Source organism: Ursus arctos, chromosome X (genome assembly GCF_023065955.2).
Source record: "Ursus arctos isolate Adak ecotype North America chromosome X, UrsArc2.0, whole genome shotgun sequence".
Classification (NCBI taxonomy): Eukaryota; Metazoa; Chordata; class Mammalia; order Carnivora; family Ursidae; genus Ursus; species Ursus arctos.
This window is the reverse complement of record NC_079873.1, coordinates 94138540-94152979: the sequence shown is the minus strand read 5'-3', so window position 1 is coordinate 94152979 and position 14440 is coordinate 94138540. Positions and strand designations below refer to the sequence as shown.

Sequence of the window (14440 nt, the reverse complement as noted above, 5' to 3'; positions counted from 1 at the left end):
TTCAGAAGAGGAATGACCCTTGAGTCATTCTTAAAGGAAAGCTCTTGTTGAAAGATCCAGCACGTCCCTGTGGATTAGTTACTTACTCTCTGTTGAAGATGGGCTGTTCAGAATGGGGGCTGTATCCCATCAGCAGGACTTTTGAATGATACTGAGCTTCCCGCATCAGTAGGGTGATGCCTGCCTAGCGACTAGGGGTTAGTGGCAGCCCGACGGCTGCTGGTCAGCTGTGAGGACACACACAACCCAGGCGTCAGAGTCACAGCAGGGCCAGAGAGCAGTGCCTCAGCTGCACATGCTGCTGAGGACGGGAAGAGTAATATGGCAGTTGGGAGCACAGAGTCCAAGCATGGAGCCGGGACAGAGCCTGGCACATCGTGGGTGCTATCTCGGGGTGAGCTGCAGGGAGGCCCGTGGCGGTAACTTCCCTAAGCTGTTTTAGCAAGAAGGAACTAGCTTCCCTGATGCAGTTTCCAACCTGAAGGGCATAGAGAGTAGCCTGCTGTGTTTTGTCCTGTATGACATTCGATGCTCAATGTACTAAAATGTCCTTTTTTGCTTTCTGATTGAAGGTTTGGTTTAAGAATAGGAGGGTCAGGGGCGCCTGGGTGGCACAGCGGTTAAGCGTCTGCCTTCGGCTCAGGGCGTGATCCCGGCGCGTTGTAGGATCGAGCCCCACATCAGGCTCCTCTGCTATGAGCCTGCTTCTTCCTCTCCCACTCCCCCTGCTTGTGTTCCCTCTCTCGCTGGCTGTCTCTATCTCCGTCAAATAAATAAATAAAATCTTAAAAAAAAAAAAAAAAGAATAGGAGGGTCAAGTGGAGGAGACCCCAGAGGGCACTGAGGTTCAGAAACATGCCCCCGGTGGCCCTGGTCCCTCCCGTCGTCATTAACTTGGGTGGACCCTGCCATGCCGTCCTCATTCCGGAGCCGGAGTGCGTATAGGTTCTTCAGGAGCCACCGCTGCTGGGGCCACCTCAGCAGCCCATGCCTCTCTTTCCTGTTGTCTTCTTGCCTCCCCTGCCCTGGCTTCCTCCACTTTCCCTCCGTGCGGCTGCCCTCCTGTGGTCGCTCCCGGTCTCCTACCGTCGGTGGCTCTCTTGTGAGCCCTTTGCCCACACAATGGCCTCGGCGGCGGTTTTTTCCCACGGTGCTTTTGAGCGCATTCCCGTTCTGTGTCGCTCAGGGTTAAGAGCAGTTCCCGAAACGCCCGCGAAATGTACTCGAGAGAAGGGCAAATTCACGGACCCTCTCTTTGGGGGCACTTGTAGTCTTTTCAATAAAGTTCTGAATTTATTCTCTGTGTATTTGTTTTGCGTGTGGTACGGGGTGAGTGCACGTGATGGACGGTGCCGCTCCTCCAGGAAGGCAAGGAGGCCTGCTTTCGTGCAGCCGCGTCCCTGAGCCCCCATCAGGAGGCCACGGCCATCTCCCAAGTTCCCCAAGTGCCCACGCAGCCGGCTTACGAGGAGCCACCCTGTCCTGCAGCACCCCATCTTTCCCCGGCCCTCCCACCCCCCCGTGCCCCAGCGGGACCGCGCCGCCGTGCAAGACCGGGTGGCGTCAGCCTCTAGGGAGAGAACAGTGTGCTTCCAGGCGGGGCTGAGGCCCAGTCGCGGCGAGGAGCTGAGGCCCACCCGGGCACTGGAAGGGACACTTGCAAGGGGCTACTCACGGGGCTCCCGGAGAAGCGGCAGCCGCGGGTGCTGCTGGTGCTCGCCCAGGGGTGTCCGATGCCGGCCCTTTGGGTGGAGGAGACGCGCAGACCGCATTCCGGCGGGAGGGTCCTGCGTCCCCAAAGGTACCTCAAGAGGGGCCCCCCTTCGAGGCCAGCGGTGGGCTCTGTGTCCTCCCTTTCGCCCCTCCCCAGAGGCCGAGGGCCCAGCATCGCTCGGTCGTCAGCTCCAGCCGCCCGGCAGCTTTCGGCGAGATCGTGCCCGGGGCCGGTGGTCCGTGCGTGCAGTCGTTCCAAGTCCACGGCGGAGAAAGGACGTGGGTTTTGGCCTCTGGGACTCGGGGAGGGAGAGGGGCTCCTGCGGAACCGAGGCCGTGTACCTGTTGCCCGATCGGGTTATTTACACTGTCACACAGCACCCTTCTTGTTGCCAGGACGACCCCAGCCCTGGGGACGAGTTTTGCCGGTGCACCCGAAATGTCTCCCCGGGTCCCCCAGGTTTGGGGTGTTTCGGTACAGTGACTTCTGTGAGCCGAGGCGTCCTCGGTCTCCCGTGTCCACGATCGGGTGGCCCCCTCCTGCGGTAGCAGTGGTTCCGGGGTGTTGCCTCGGGGTGGGGGAAGCGTAGCGTTTCTTCGAAGCTCCCCCCTAGCCCTGCGAAGCTGCGGGCTTTCTGCGTAGCCGCGGCTGTGACTCGCCCCCTTCCTCCCTGCAGAGACCTGGGTGGCCTCAGCCCTTAGCTGTGGGCTCTGGGCCCCGTCCTACATCTCCCTCTCAAGGTGTGTTCTCGGGAGCCCTCCGGGCATCATCTTCGCGTCGGATTCCAGGATCTTTGCTTGTAGAAAGCAATTTTTTTTTTAAGAGTATGAAATGTTTTAGTACACTTGCCTGGTAATACAAATCAGTAATTACGATAGCCAAATCTCTGTATCATATATATTTAATATATTAAATAACACAATAATAACCCCTACCTTCAAAAAATATGGATTCATTTTTCATGTCATCAAATACAATGCTCATATGAGAGTGCAATGAAACTTAATACTCTGTTCACGTGCTAAGGGACAAGGCTAAGCAGTAAATTAATATTTTTAAATATCTTAAAGCAGAATAGTTTCCTTTTTGAGTTTGATAAGCCAAAGACTATCAAGGACTATTTAGAACCTGAATATAATACAGTGGCTATGAAATTATATAGGGAATTTGATGAGAAACAGGCATTTTTTTTCTACTTTTTGTCAGTTAGCAAGTGAATGGAAAACTTTTAACCATAACATTCGTTTCATTTTTCAGAGCTTCAAGAACCACCTCTGCAGCCTGCCTTGCTAAGGTTACTGCATAATCCTTGCATTCCTGCCATCCATTATCCACCTTCTCAAATTGGAGGGTTTCAGAGTCACTAGGCTACTGTCTAGATCTGCAGCCTAAATATCAGTTTTTGAAACCACTTCCTGGTATGTTCCTTGATGGAGATTAATGTATTCTTTTTCTTTGTGTATTTTAGTAATGTCAGATGCTAGAGTTAGACTGGGTATTTTAAATTTAATTCAATTTTTAAATATTATTCTCAAAACATAGTTGATATACAAAGTTATATTAGTTTCAGGTGCACAGTATAGTGATTCAATAATTGTATATTCTGTGCTGAGAAACTGGCTGTTTTTAATTGTAATATCTGAATTGATGGGTCCTCTGGCTTTGATCGTCTCATCACTATCCTAAGAGATTTAACTACCAGGAGACCTCAGATGGAGTGGTGACTTGATACGGGTCATATTTTTCGTGCTCATTTAGAGTCTTACTTGCATGATCTGCATTAATTTCAGTATAAAAAGCTTAAGGCCAAACGTAGCATATGGTTTTAGGCTCTACTGGATCTTGAAATTTGGATATCAGATCTTATTTTTCTACCAGGAAAAAAATATCAACAAGCCTTCCGCAATTCAAAATTGGAAACAAATTTTAGGAAAAAAGAAAAGTATAAAAGGATTAATTACCAAATTTTACATTTAGCTCCTTTATACCGTAAGCCTTTTCGTCTCAATATTTATTCTATTATTGCCAATTTCATCAATATGTACCCAGATAACAATCTAGATTTAATGAGATTGGGATGGGATTGGGGAAACAGTACATAAAAGAGGCTTAGGACATTCAAACTGATGTGTTGTCCCACATCTTATGCCACTTGCGCCCTTTTTTTTTTTTTTTTTTAATTTTATTTATTTATTTGACAGAGAGAGACAGCCAGCGAGAGAGGGAACACAAGCAGGGGAGTGGGAGAGGAAGAAGCAGGCTCATAGCAGAGGAGCCTGATGTGGGGCTCGATCCCATAACGCTGGGATCACGCCCTGAGCCGAAGGCAGACGCTTAACCGCTGTGCCACCCAGGCGCCCCGCCACTTGTGCCCTTTATCATAGTCTTTCCATAATGATTATTTTTCCCTTATATTATTTTTTTTAAATTGTGGTAAAATTCAAACAACATAAAATTACCCATTTTAAAGTATACAATTCAGTGGCATTTAATACATTCACAGTGTTCTCCACCATCACTGCCATCGACTTTCAAAGCATATTCATCACCCAAAAATGAAACCCTTTATTCATTTAGTAGTCACTCCCCATCCCTCCCTTGGCAACCGCTAATGTGCTTTCTGTCTCCATGGGTTTGCCTGTTCTGGATATTTAATATTTAGGGAATCATACAATATGTGGCCTTTAGTGTCTGGCTTCTTTCACTTAGCATCATGTTTTCCAGGTTCATTCACTTTGTAACAACCATTAATACTTTATTCCTTTTTTGAGTTGAATAATATTCTGTTATATGAATATGCCACATTTTGTTTATCCATTTCTCAATTGATGGAAATTTGGGTTTTTTCTACCTTTTGGCTGTTGTGAATAGTGCTTCTATCTACATTTATGTACAATTATTTGTTTGAATCCCCATTTTTGAAAAATATTGTATTTATTTATTTGACAGAGACAGAGAGAGCGCATCAGTGGGGCGCAGCAGGCAGATGGAGAGGGAGAAGCAGACTCCCAGCTGAGCAGGGAGACTGATACCGGGCTCGAACCCAGGACCCTGGGATCATGACCTGAGCTGAAAGCAGACGTTTAATCGACTGAGCCACCCAGGTGCCCCTGAATACCGATTTTCAGTTCTTTCAGGTATATACGTAGAAGTGGAATTCCTGGGTCACAGGGTAATTCTCTGTTTAATTTTTTGAAGAACTGCCAAATACAGCAACTGCATCATTTTGCATTCCCATTAGTAATGTGTGAGTGTTCCAGTCTCTTCACATCCTCACCAACACTTATTATATTCCACTTTTTTCAGTAGTCTCTAAACCCAACGTGCGGCTCAAACTCACAACCCCAAGATCAAGAGTTGTACACTCCTCCAATTCAGCCACCCCCTCCATTTTTTTACTATAGCCATCCTAATGGGGATGAGGTATTATCTTGTGGTCTTGATTTGCATTTCCCTGATGACTGATGATACTGAGCATCTTTTCATGCTTGTTGGCCATTTGTACATATCCTTGGGAAAAAACATCTAATCGTTTGCCTATTTTTAATTTGGTGGTTTATCTTTTCATTGCTGAGTTGTAAGGGTTTTTTAAGTATTCTGGAAACTGACGTCTTACCAGAGACATGATTTGTAAATATTTTACCTCATTGTGTAGGGTGTCTTTTCAGTTTCTTAATAGTGTCCTTTGATGCACAAAAAGTTTGATTTTGATGAAATCCAATTTATGTAATTTTCCTTTTGTTGCTTCTGCTTTGGTGTCATATTGAAGAATTCATTGCCAAATCCCAGATCATGAATTTTTCCCTGTTTTCTCCTGAAGAGAAGGAGTTTTATAGTTTTATAACTCTTTCTCTCTCTATATATATATATGAGTTTTATATAACCATGTATAAATGAGAGTTTTATAATCTTAATTCTTACATATAAGTATTTTCTCCATTTTGAGTTAATTTTTGTATATGATGTGAGGTATGTTTCCAGTTTGATTCTTTTGCATATACATATCTAGTTGTCCATCATTTCCTGAAGACATAATTATTTCCCAATTGAATGGGCTTGGCACCCTTAACCAAAATCAATCGACCATAGATGTATGGGTTGATTTCTGGTTTCTCACTTCTATTCCATTGATCTGTATGTCTATCCTTATGCCAGTACAATACTGTTTTGATTACTATAGCTTTTTTTTTTTTAAAGATTTTATTTATTCATTTGACAGAGATAGAGACAGCCAGTGAGAGAGGGAACACAAGCAGGGGGAGTGGGAGAGGAAGAAGCAGGCTCTCGGCAGAGGAGCCTGATGTGGGGCTCGATCCCAGAACACAAGGATCACGCCCTGAGCCGAAGGCAGATGCTTAACCACTGAGCCACCCAGGCGCCCCTGATTACTATAGCTTTGTAGTAAGTTTTGAAATTTAGAAATCTGGGTCCTACAACTTTTATTTTCTTTTTAAAGATTGTTTTGGCTATTTAGATTCCCTTAGAATTCCATATGATTTTTAGAATTCTTTTTCCTTGTATTTTTTGTTGAAAATTAGACATTCTGAATATTAGAATGTGACAACTTTGGAAATCACATTTTCTCCCCTCTCCTAGGTTTGTTGTTCCTGTTTCATTGAACAGAATACAAAGACCATACAATCCAGGTTTGCCTAGTTAGTGACTTTCTAAGCTATTTTTGTAATATCTGTATTCATTTTTTAAAAACTTCAGTATAAAAAAATGAAAATATAAAAGAATAAAATTTCAGTGTAGTTGACATACAATATGATACGAGTTTCAGGCATACAACACAGTGATTTGACAATTATATACATTATGAGATGCTCACCACGGTAAGTGTAATTATCACCTGTTTACCACACAAAGTTATTACGGTGTGATTGACTATATCCCCTATGCTGTACTTTTCATCTCCACGTACTTTTCATCTCATTTATTTTTAAGTAGACTCGACCCCCAGTGTAGGGCTTAAACCCATGACCCTGAGTTCAAGAGTCACATGCTCTACCAACTGAGCCAGCCAAGTGCCCTGACTCATTTCTTTTATAACTGGAAATTTGTAGCTCTTAATCCCCATTCACCTGTTTTGCCCATCCCTCAACCCCTCGCCTCTGGCAACCACCAATTTGTTCTCTGTATTTATGAGTCTGTTTCTGGTTTGTTTTGTTTTTTTGATTCCACATATAAGTAAAACCACATGGCAATTGTCTTTCTCTGTCTGACGTATTTCACTTAACATAATACCCTCTAGGTCCATCCATGTTGTTGCAGATGGCAAGATTTCATTCTTTTTTATGGTTGAGTAATATTCCTGTGTGTGTGTTGGTGTGTGTGTGTGTGTGTGTGTGTGTGTGTGTGTGTACCACATCTTCCTTACCCATATATCTATGCATGGACACTGAAATTGCTTCCATATCTTGGATATTGTAAATAATGCTGCAGTAAATAGAATACATATATCTTTTCAAATTAGTGTTTTATTTTCATTGGGTAGATACCCAGTAGTGGGATTACTGGTTGTATGGTATTTCTATTTTTAATTTTTTGAGGAATCTCCATACTGGTTTACGTAACAGCTGCACTCTTTGTCATGTATAGCCACTGAAGTCTATGTTCCATTAGCTTAGTGGCCAGCTAGTGTTTTGAAATACTTACCATCAATTCCTGGATTCAAAAATGAATAAAGATCAATAAAACAAGAAGGCAGCCTACTGAATGGGAGAAAGATAGCTGCAAATGATATATCTGATAAGGGGTTAATATCCAAAATTTAAAAGTAACTCATACAACTCAACACCAAAAAACCAATCAAATTAATAAATGAGCAGAGGACCTAATTAGACACTTTTCCAAAGCAGACGTACAGATGGCCAATAGAGACATGAAACATCAGTAATCATCAGGGAAATGCAAATCAAAACCACAATATCACCTCACGTCAGTCAGAATGGCTAGTAACAAAAAGACAAGAAATTAGATCGGAGAAAAGGGAATCCTTGAACGTTGTTGGTGGGAACATAAACTGGTGCAGCCCCTGTGGGAAACAGTGTGGCGGTTCCTCTAAAAATTAAAAATAGAACTACCGTACAGTCCAGTAATTGCACTACTGGATATTTAGCTGAAGAAAACAAAAACACTAATTTGAAAAAATGTATGCATCCTTACGTTTTTGGTTTTTGGTTTTTATATCTTATTTTTTAAAGGTTTTATATATTATTTAGTTGAGAGAGAGGGAGAGAGTGCGTACACGCGAGTACATGAGCTGGGAGAGGGAGAGGGAGAAGCAGACTCCCCGCTAAGCAGGGAGCTCGAAGCAGGGCTCGATCCCAGGACCCTGGGATCATGACCTGAGCCGAAGGCAGACGCTTAATGGTTTGAGCCACCCAGGCGCCCCACCTCTATGTTTATTGTAAGATATATGATATAGGCACTCCCATTTTTATTGTAGCATTATTTATAATAGCTAAGATATGGAAGTAACCTAAGTGTCCATCAATAGACGAATGGATAAAGAAGACGTGGCACACACTCACACACACACACACACACACAACGCAATATTACTGAGCCATGAGAAGAATGAAATCTTGCCATTTGCAATAACATGGATGGACCTAGAGAAAATTATGCTAAATTAAATAAGTCAGACATAGAAAGACAAATACTGTATGATTTCACTTATATGAGGAATCTTAAAAAACAAAACAAACAACACCGACACACGAAATAGAAACAGAACAAACTGGTGGTTGCCAGAGGGGAGGAAGATGGGAGGATGGACAAAATAGGTGAAGGGGGTTAAAGAGTACAAACTTCCAGTTACAAAACAAGTAATTCAGGGTGATGAAAAGTCCAGCATAGGGGATACAGGCAATATATTGCAGTAATTTTGTATGGTGACGTATGGTAACTACACTTACAGTGTTAAGCATGGCATAATGTATATAATGTTGAATCACTGTGTTGTACACCTGAAACTAATGTATTTTATGTCAACTATACATCAAAAAGTAAGATCTTAAAAGAAGAAGAAGAAGACATTATACTTTTCCTAGTGTTTGGAGATTGTGTCTGTATTACACACTCCTTCAATGCTTGGCCAGACTATGGACAACTCGGCCTTCTCTTTTACTTCCTGCTTACACAGAGCCTGAGAGCCATCCAGACGTGAAAGCTTGTGGTATTCTCAGCTGTTTCTGAGCATGTGTCTAGCACGTGGCCTTCTTGATTCCTCTGCATACATAAGACCTTTTCAAAGCCTTTTTTCTTCCACGTGTCCCTTTTCTGAATCGTGTGTTTCCCACCCTTCTCAGTTGTCTATTCCTTGTCCTGACTATTGTCTCTTGCCCCAGGACGCTGCGGCCAGTACTTGTGCCTTTAAATGCTTTGGCCAAAGGTACCCAGGAAGTGGCCTCAACCCTGGGTTCACTCCTTGTCAGACAAAACAAAGGCAAACCACTGTGCCAGTCCTTGAGGGAGCTGGCAGAGCGGAGAAGACCCAGAACCACAATTCTTTGAGAATAAAGTCCATACTTCTCCTTCTAGTACCAGGAGAGCTGCCTTCCCATCCTCAAGGCTACTACAGGCCTGGGGTCTGAAGGATAATAGGCAGACAATTCAAAACACCAAAGTGTTCCCTTACCACTGTTGGGGAGGAAAAATTTGCCTCTATACTTCCAAATTCTTCTGGGTAATCCAAGAGTTAAATTGACAGGAGACAGATTAACAGGAGAAAACCAACTTTAATTCATATGTATGGAGGCCTCAAAGATACAGGACCTAAGAAATGATGGAGGCGGGCACTGTTTATACTTGTTACATAAAGAAACAGTAAATCTGGGAGAAATTGGCAGGACAAAGAAAACTGATGTTTGGGAACTTCAATTAGTTAGGAATTCTAAACAAAATTTGGGCCGAGGTAGTAAGTTAGGAGAAGTTACAAGGTTTGTTTACATGGGCTTCTCAGGCCCTGAATTCCCTGTCCCTGATGTCAAAGATGTTTGTCTGCCTCCTGGTGCCTCCTCTGCACCCCCCCCCCCTGCAGGGAGGGTGCTTTTCACAGGGGAGATGTATTCCCTACTTTCTGGAGACAAAGGTGGATCGGAGTGTTGTTCCTACACTGGCTGTTTCTTTATTAACTTGAATTCAAAATAATCAGTATGGTGCTCTGGCTTGGCTTGGGGTGGCCCACCTTGAGCCCCAACACCACAAAGCAGCAGATTCTTTTTACACCAAGCCTTATCTGGTTGTTGTGAGTTTTTAGCTGCGTTCCAACATTCACCAAAAATTGATTCTGACAGCTTTTCCCAGCTCAGTTGCTTCGGGGGAGAGATGGAGCCCTGGAGTTCCCTACTCCACTGTTTTCCATTCTGTTAAAACTTTGACCTCTCCTTTATGGTCTCTTTTCCCTCTGTATATGAATATATTTAAATTTCTTTAATACTAAACAAAATTCCTCTTGACCTTGCATTCCCCAACATCCCTCCTTTACTTCTCAGAAAAAATTTTCTTCAAGGAGTAGTTTCTAATACCCTCCCTCAATGGTGACAAACAAAAATGTCTCCAGACATTCCCTAATGTCACCGGGGTGAAAACTCATTCCAGATTGAGATCCAGTGTATTAACTCAAATTCCGAACATATTTGGATTTAACCTGTTTTCACATGTACTTTTTAATTGTTTGGGGGGTTTTGTTTGGTTGGTCGGTTCTTGTTTTTGTTTGTGTTCTATAGCTCCATGAAATTTTATCCCATGTGTGAATGCATGGAACCATCGCCTCGATTAGGGTACAGGACTCTTCTCTCCATACGAAGAGACTCCTTGTTGTTATACAAACCATTTTCCTAAACAAGTGGCATAAAGGCGAAGAGCATGTGTATACTTCTACCTTTGTATAACAAATGGGAGACACAAGAACGTGTTTTTGTATTTAAATTTGCATAAACAATACGCTGGGTGATAAGTGGGCCTGTGTGGGGCACGGTATTTAAGCGATTCTTTTCATCGAATGTGTTATATTTGGGGATTTTTGAGCTATATCATTATGTTATCACTTCAAAGAATTAAAGATAGTAAATGAAACCAAATAAATGGTATGGTTTCCAACTAGCTTTTCAACAGGTGTTCAGGCCGTAAGAGCAGATGACATATTGAGGCACCTGGCTGGCTCAGTCCGCAGCACATGCAAGTCTTGATCTCGGGGTCACGAGTTCAAGCCCCACATTGGGTGTAGAACTTACAATAAATAAATAAATAAACAAACAAGCAAGCAAGCTACAATTTGGATGAACGTCAACAAAATTATTGAAAAGAAAAAAAGAGCAGATGACATAGTGACTGGACCACATCAGTCAGAGCTGCTATAAGAAAAGTAGAGACATGGAGCGCCTGGGTGGCTCAGTTGGTTAAGCGTCTGCCTTCAGCTCAGGTCATGATCCCTGGGTCCTGGGATCGAGTCCCATGTCAGGCTCTCTGTTCAGTGGGGAGTCTGCTTCTCCCTCTCCCTCTGCCCTTCTCTCGGCTCATGCTCCCTCTGCCTCTCTCTCTCTCAAGTAAATAAATAAAATCTTAAAAAAGAAAAGTAGAGAGAAACAGTGTTCAGAATCAGTAGATTCAGAATTAGACTCGGTGATATCATCTCCATGGGAACACCTGTCTGATTTCTTCCTTTACAGAGACAGTTCCCTTAACAGTCAACTAAATCACGTCTGTGAAACACTTAATAAACACTAGAGACTGTAGTACATGAAGCTTGTACACCTTTCCCTTAACAGCAAAACGTCATTGCCTCACCATCAGGATGGCACAATATAAATTATTACTCTAAGCAGGAATACCACCTCCTTCCTTCCATAAACTCTGCCCAATATCATGAGGTCAGTGCAGATCACACAGCGCAGATGTTTTTAAGGTCATTATCAGATCAAAAGTTAGATTGCATAAAAAATCATGATAGATGATTTTGTTTTCTCACTTACATATACGGATGTCACCTGTGATGTTGATGGGTACAGATGGAGAAGTTACGCTTTTACAGATGTTACATGGTTCCATTTAAGGCTGGACATGAAACTATTTGAATTGACCACTACAATCTCCTTTTAATAAACATTTAAAAAATGGTTTTTCGTTGTGCCTGTGGTTGTTTCATGGTTGTGGTTGTTCCTGTTCTATTACATCGATGTTTAAGCTTGTATTATGTGTTAGATACCATACAGAATGCATGAAAGCTGAAAGTTCAATCTCAGTTCTCAAAGAATCCTAACGGAAAACTTAAACATTATGGGTTGCACACAGAAAGGGACTAGAAAGAAACAATACTTTTTGCTTTTCCTGTAACCCTCAGTGATCTACCTTTTATGAAGTATTAAGTGTTGAGCACAGTGATAGGTGCTTGAAATACATTATGTCTATAATTTTACAAGCTTCAGTTGTGTTCTAGTTTTTCCTAAGTGATAAAGATGCATTGGTGGTTTTGGGTTTTTTTGTTTTTTTTTTTTTTTTTGGTCTTGTGTAATACTATTAAAGTAAGTAAAGAAAAACTTTTTTTTTTTTTAAACAATTTATTCAGGACAAGGACTCAATTTTTTTTTTAAAGATTTTATTTATTTATTCGACAGAGAGAGAGACAGCCAGCCAGAGAGGGAACACAAGCAGGGGGAGTGGGAGAGGAAGAAGCAGGCTCCTAGCGGAGGAGCCTGATGTGGGGCTCGATCCCATAACGCCGGGATCACGCCCTGAGCCAAAGGCAGACGCTTAACCGCTGTGCCACTCAGGCACCCCAAAGTAAGTAAAGAAAAACTTTGATTTTTTTCTTTTTCACGTTAATTTTTTTTTCTTTTTAAGTAGTCTCCGTGCCCAGCGTGGAGCCCAGCCCTGGGCCTGAACTCACGACCCTGAGACCTGAGCTGACACCAAGACTTGGACGCTTAAGGTACTGAGCCACCCAGGTACCCCTTCATCTTCATTTTTTAAGTAGTCTCTGTGCCCAATGTGGGGCTCAAACTCACAACTCCGAGATCAAGAGCCCAAGCTCTACCGACTGAGCCAGCCAGGTACCCCTCATTTTAATTTCTAAAACCTGTAGCAATCTACAATCCTCTGCATTTATATTATACACTGTGTTAGGAAGGAAGATTTTTTTCTCTATCCTGGAAGATCCTTCTGGCTGGTCTAAGAATGAAATTGACATCAGATAGTTTAACAGAAGAAAATGAAATTCAATTATGTACATACAGGGAAGCCACATACACATGAGCGATTCCAAAGAGAGGCAAAATGAGGTATATAAGTCATGGGGGACTAAGTAGAAAGGGGATAGGGGTCTGGGGTTTTCAAAGGAAGGAAGATGAGTCACAGAAAGAATGGAAAGAGTAAATGTTTGGTAAACAAAATGTTTGCTGGACTATCCAGAAACAACAAAACATACCTTGCAAGATTTCTCCCTTGTCTGCCATATCTAGTTCATATTATATTGATGTATGATAATAGCTCCCTTCCTCGAACAGTACCTCTATCTAACTTCTTTTAGGCAGTTAGCACGGAGGCAAAAAAGAAAAACTTATTAAGGCTTCTGTTTCTTAAAAATAACTACCTAAAATAATCCACATGCCAATGAGACACATGGCCGGGGGTGGGCATGGGGCAGAATTTGCTCCCCTGCGCCGCCAAACCTAGAACGGCAAAGAGAAAGTTCTTTTCCCTCCACTACAGTACTCTGAGTCAAGACGACGTCCTTTTCCCCGTGGGCCACTGTGGCAGGTAAAGGAGCCTCCAAGGCAGAGATGGCGGGCTGAGGCCAGGATCCTGAGCACACTTGGAACGCTCACGTCAGTGGACAGCGAGCCTGCCCCTGCCGCTGGCACACTTGGGTCCACCGTTGAAGACAACATCATTCTCGCCTCGCCCCAGAGGGATACCGAGACACCCCCCGCCCCCCGCCTCGGGCCGAGCTGGCTAGTGTTACTTGAAGTGACTAAAGGCAGAGAAGTTGACATTCCTGTCCCTCCCAGGAAGGAGGCGGCCATCCTCCGGAACAGGCGCCTCAAACCACCAGGCACGATGGGCTGCCCCACTGCCGCTTCTCTCCTGGCAGACACCTGGTGAGGACACTGCCCGGAAAGAAGGGAGAAGCTTCCAGTTCCGGGGGAGACAGATCAGAGAGGGTCCGCTGAGGAGGACTGCTGTGCTCCGGGGGAAGGCAGCGCGATCACCCTGACCGTGAGGAGGAAGACGTGCCCTCTGCTTTGCTGGTAAGCACCCGCACAGTAGTAAAGACGGGAAAGGTAAGACAGCAGTGCCAGCGCGGGCCTGGCTGTTCCCCCCAATGCGCACGTGTACACACACACACAGACCCAGGCCCAGGCTTTCCTCGAGGACCTGATCCAGGAGCCAAGTGGAAAGGGGCTGCGGGGCTCCACGGGGGAATGTGCTGGGGAGGCAGCTCCACTCACGGGGGCTGGACTCCAACACCAGGCCGCCATAGTAGGAGAGACAAAAAGCGGCCTCACGATTAGTGTGGGAGGGGGGACTTGTCCCCACAGGAGGCTTTACCCTGCTTCACGTGGCCCTTGGTGACCGGGACGTTCCGGTGCGGAGGGCTGCCCCACCGAAGGCAGGCCTCACGCCGACCCAGGCCGGCCCAATGCAGAGTGTCCGCCGAGGCCTCTCCCTTTCGGTCGCCTCACTTCCCCTCTCCCATCTTAGTATTTGGTCCTTCTGCTG

The 14440-nt window shown here is 44.2% G+C and overlaps 1 protein-coding gene and 1 long non-coding RNA gene across 9 annotated transcripts in view; one reads left to right on the top strand and one right to left on the bottom strand.

Annotated features, from left to right (window-relative positions):
• The window catches only part of LOC125281835 (uncharacterized), a 358739-nt gene that overhangs the window by 177986 nt on the left and 166313 nt on the right, over window positions 1-14440 (bottom strand). The gene's annotated exons all lie outside the window — the stretch shown is intronic.
• Window positions 1-14440, top strand: part of LOC125281168 (NF-kappa-B-activating protein-like) — a 111261-nt gene that overhangs the window by 8883 nt on the left and 87938 nt on the right. For 2 of the 6 annotated variants that reach the window (XM_057313932.1, XM_057313927.1), the window contains exons 4-6: window positions 2972-3132; window positions 4664-4851; window positions 12563-13968. In XM_057313932.1, the coding sequence (XP_057169915.1) occupies window positions 2972-3081 (110 nt within the window). In that variant the 3' untranslated portion in view covers window positions 3082-3132; window positions 4664-4851; window positions 12563-13968. Of the gene's footprint in view, window positions 1-1870; window positions 2951-2971; window positions 3133-4663; window positions 4852-6310; window positions 6370-12562; window positions 13969-14440 lie in introns of those variants that run through there. The other 4 variants (XM_057313937.1, XM_057313922.1, XM_057313940.1 and 1 more) reach the window with 4 other exon arrangements.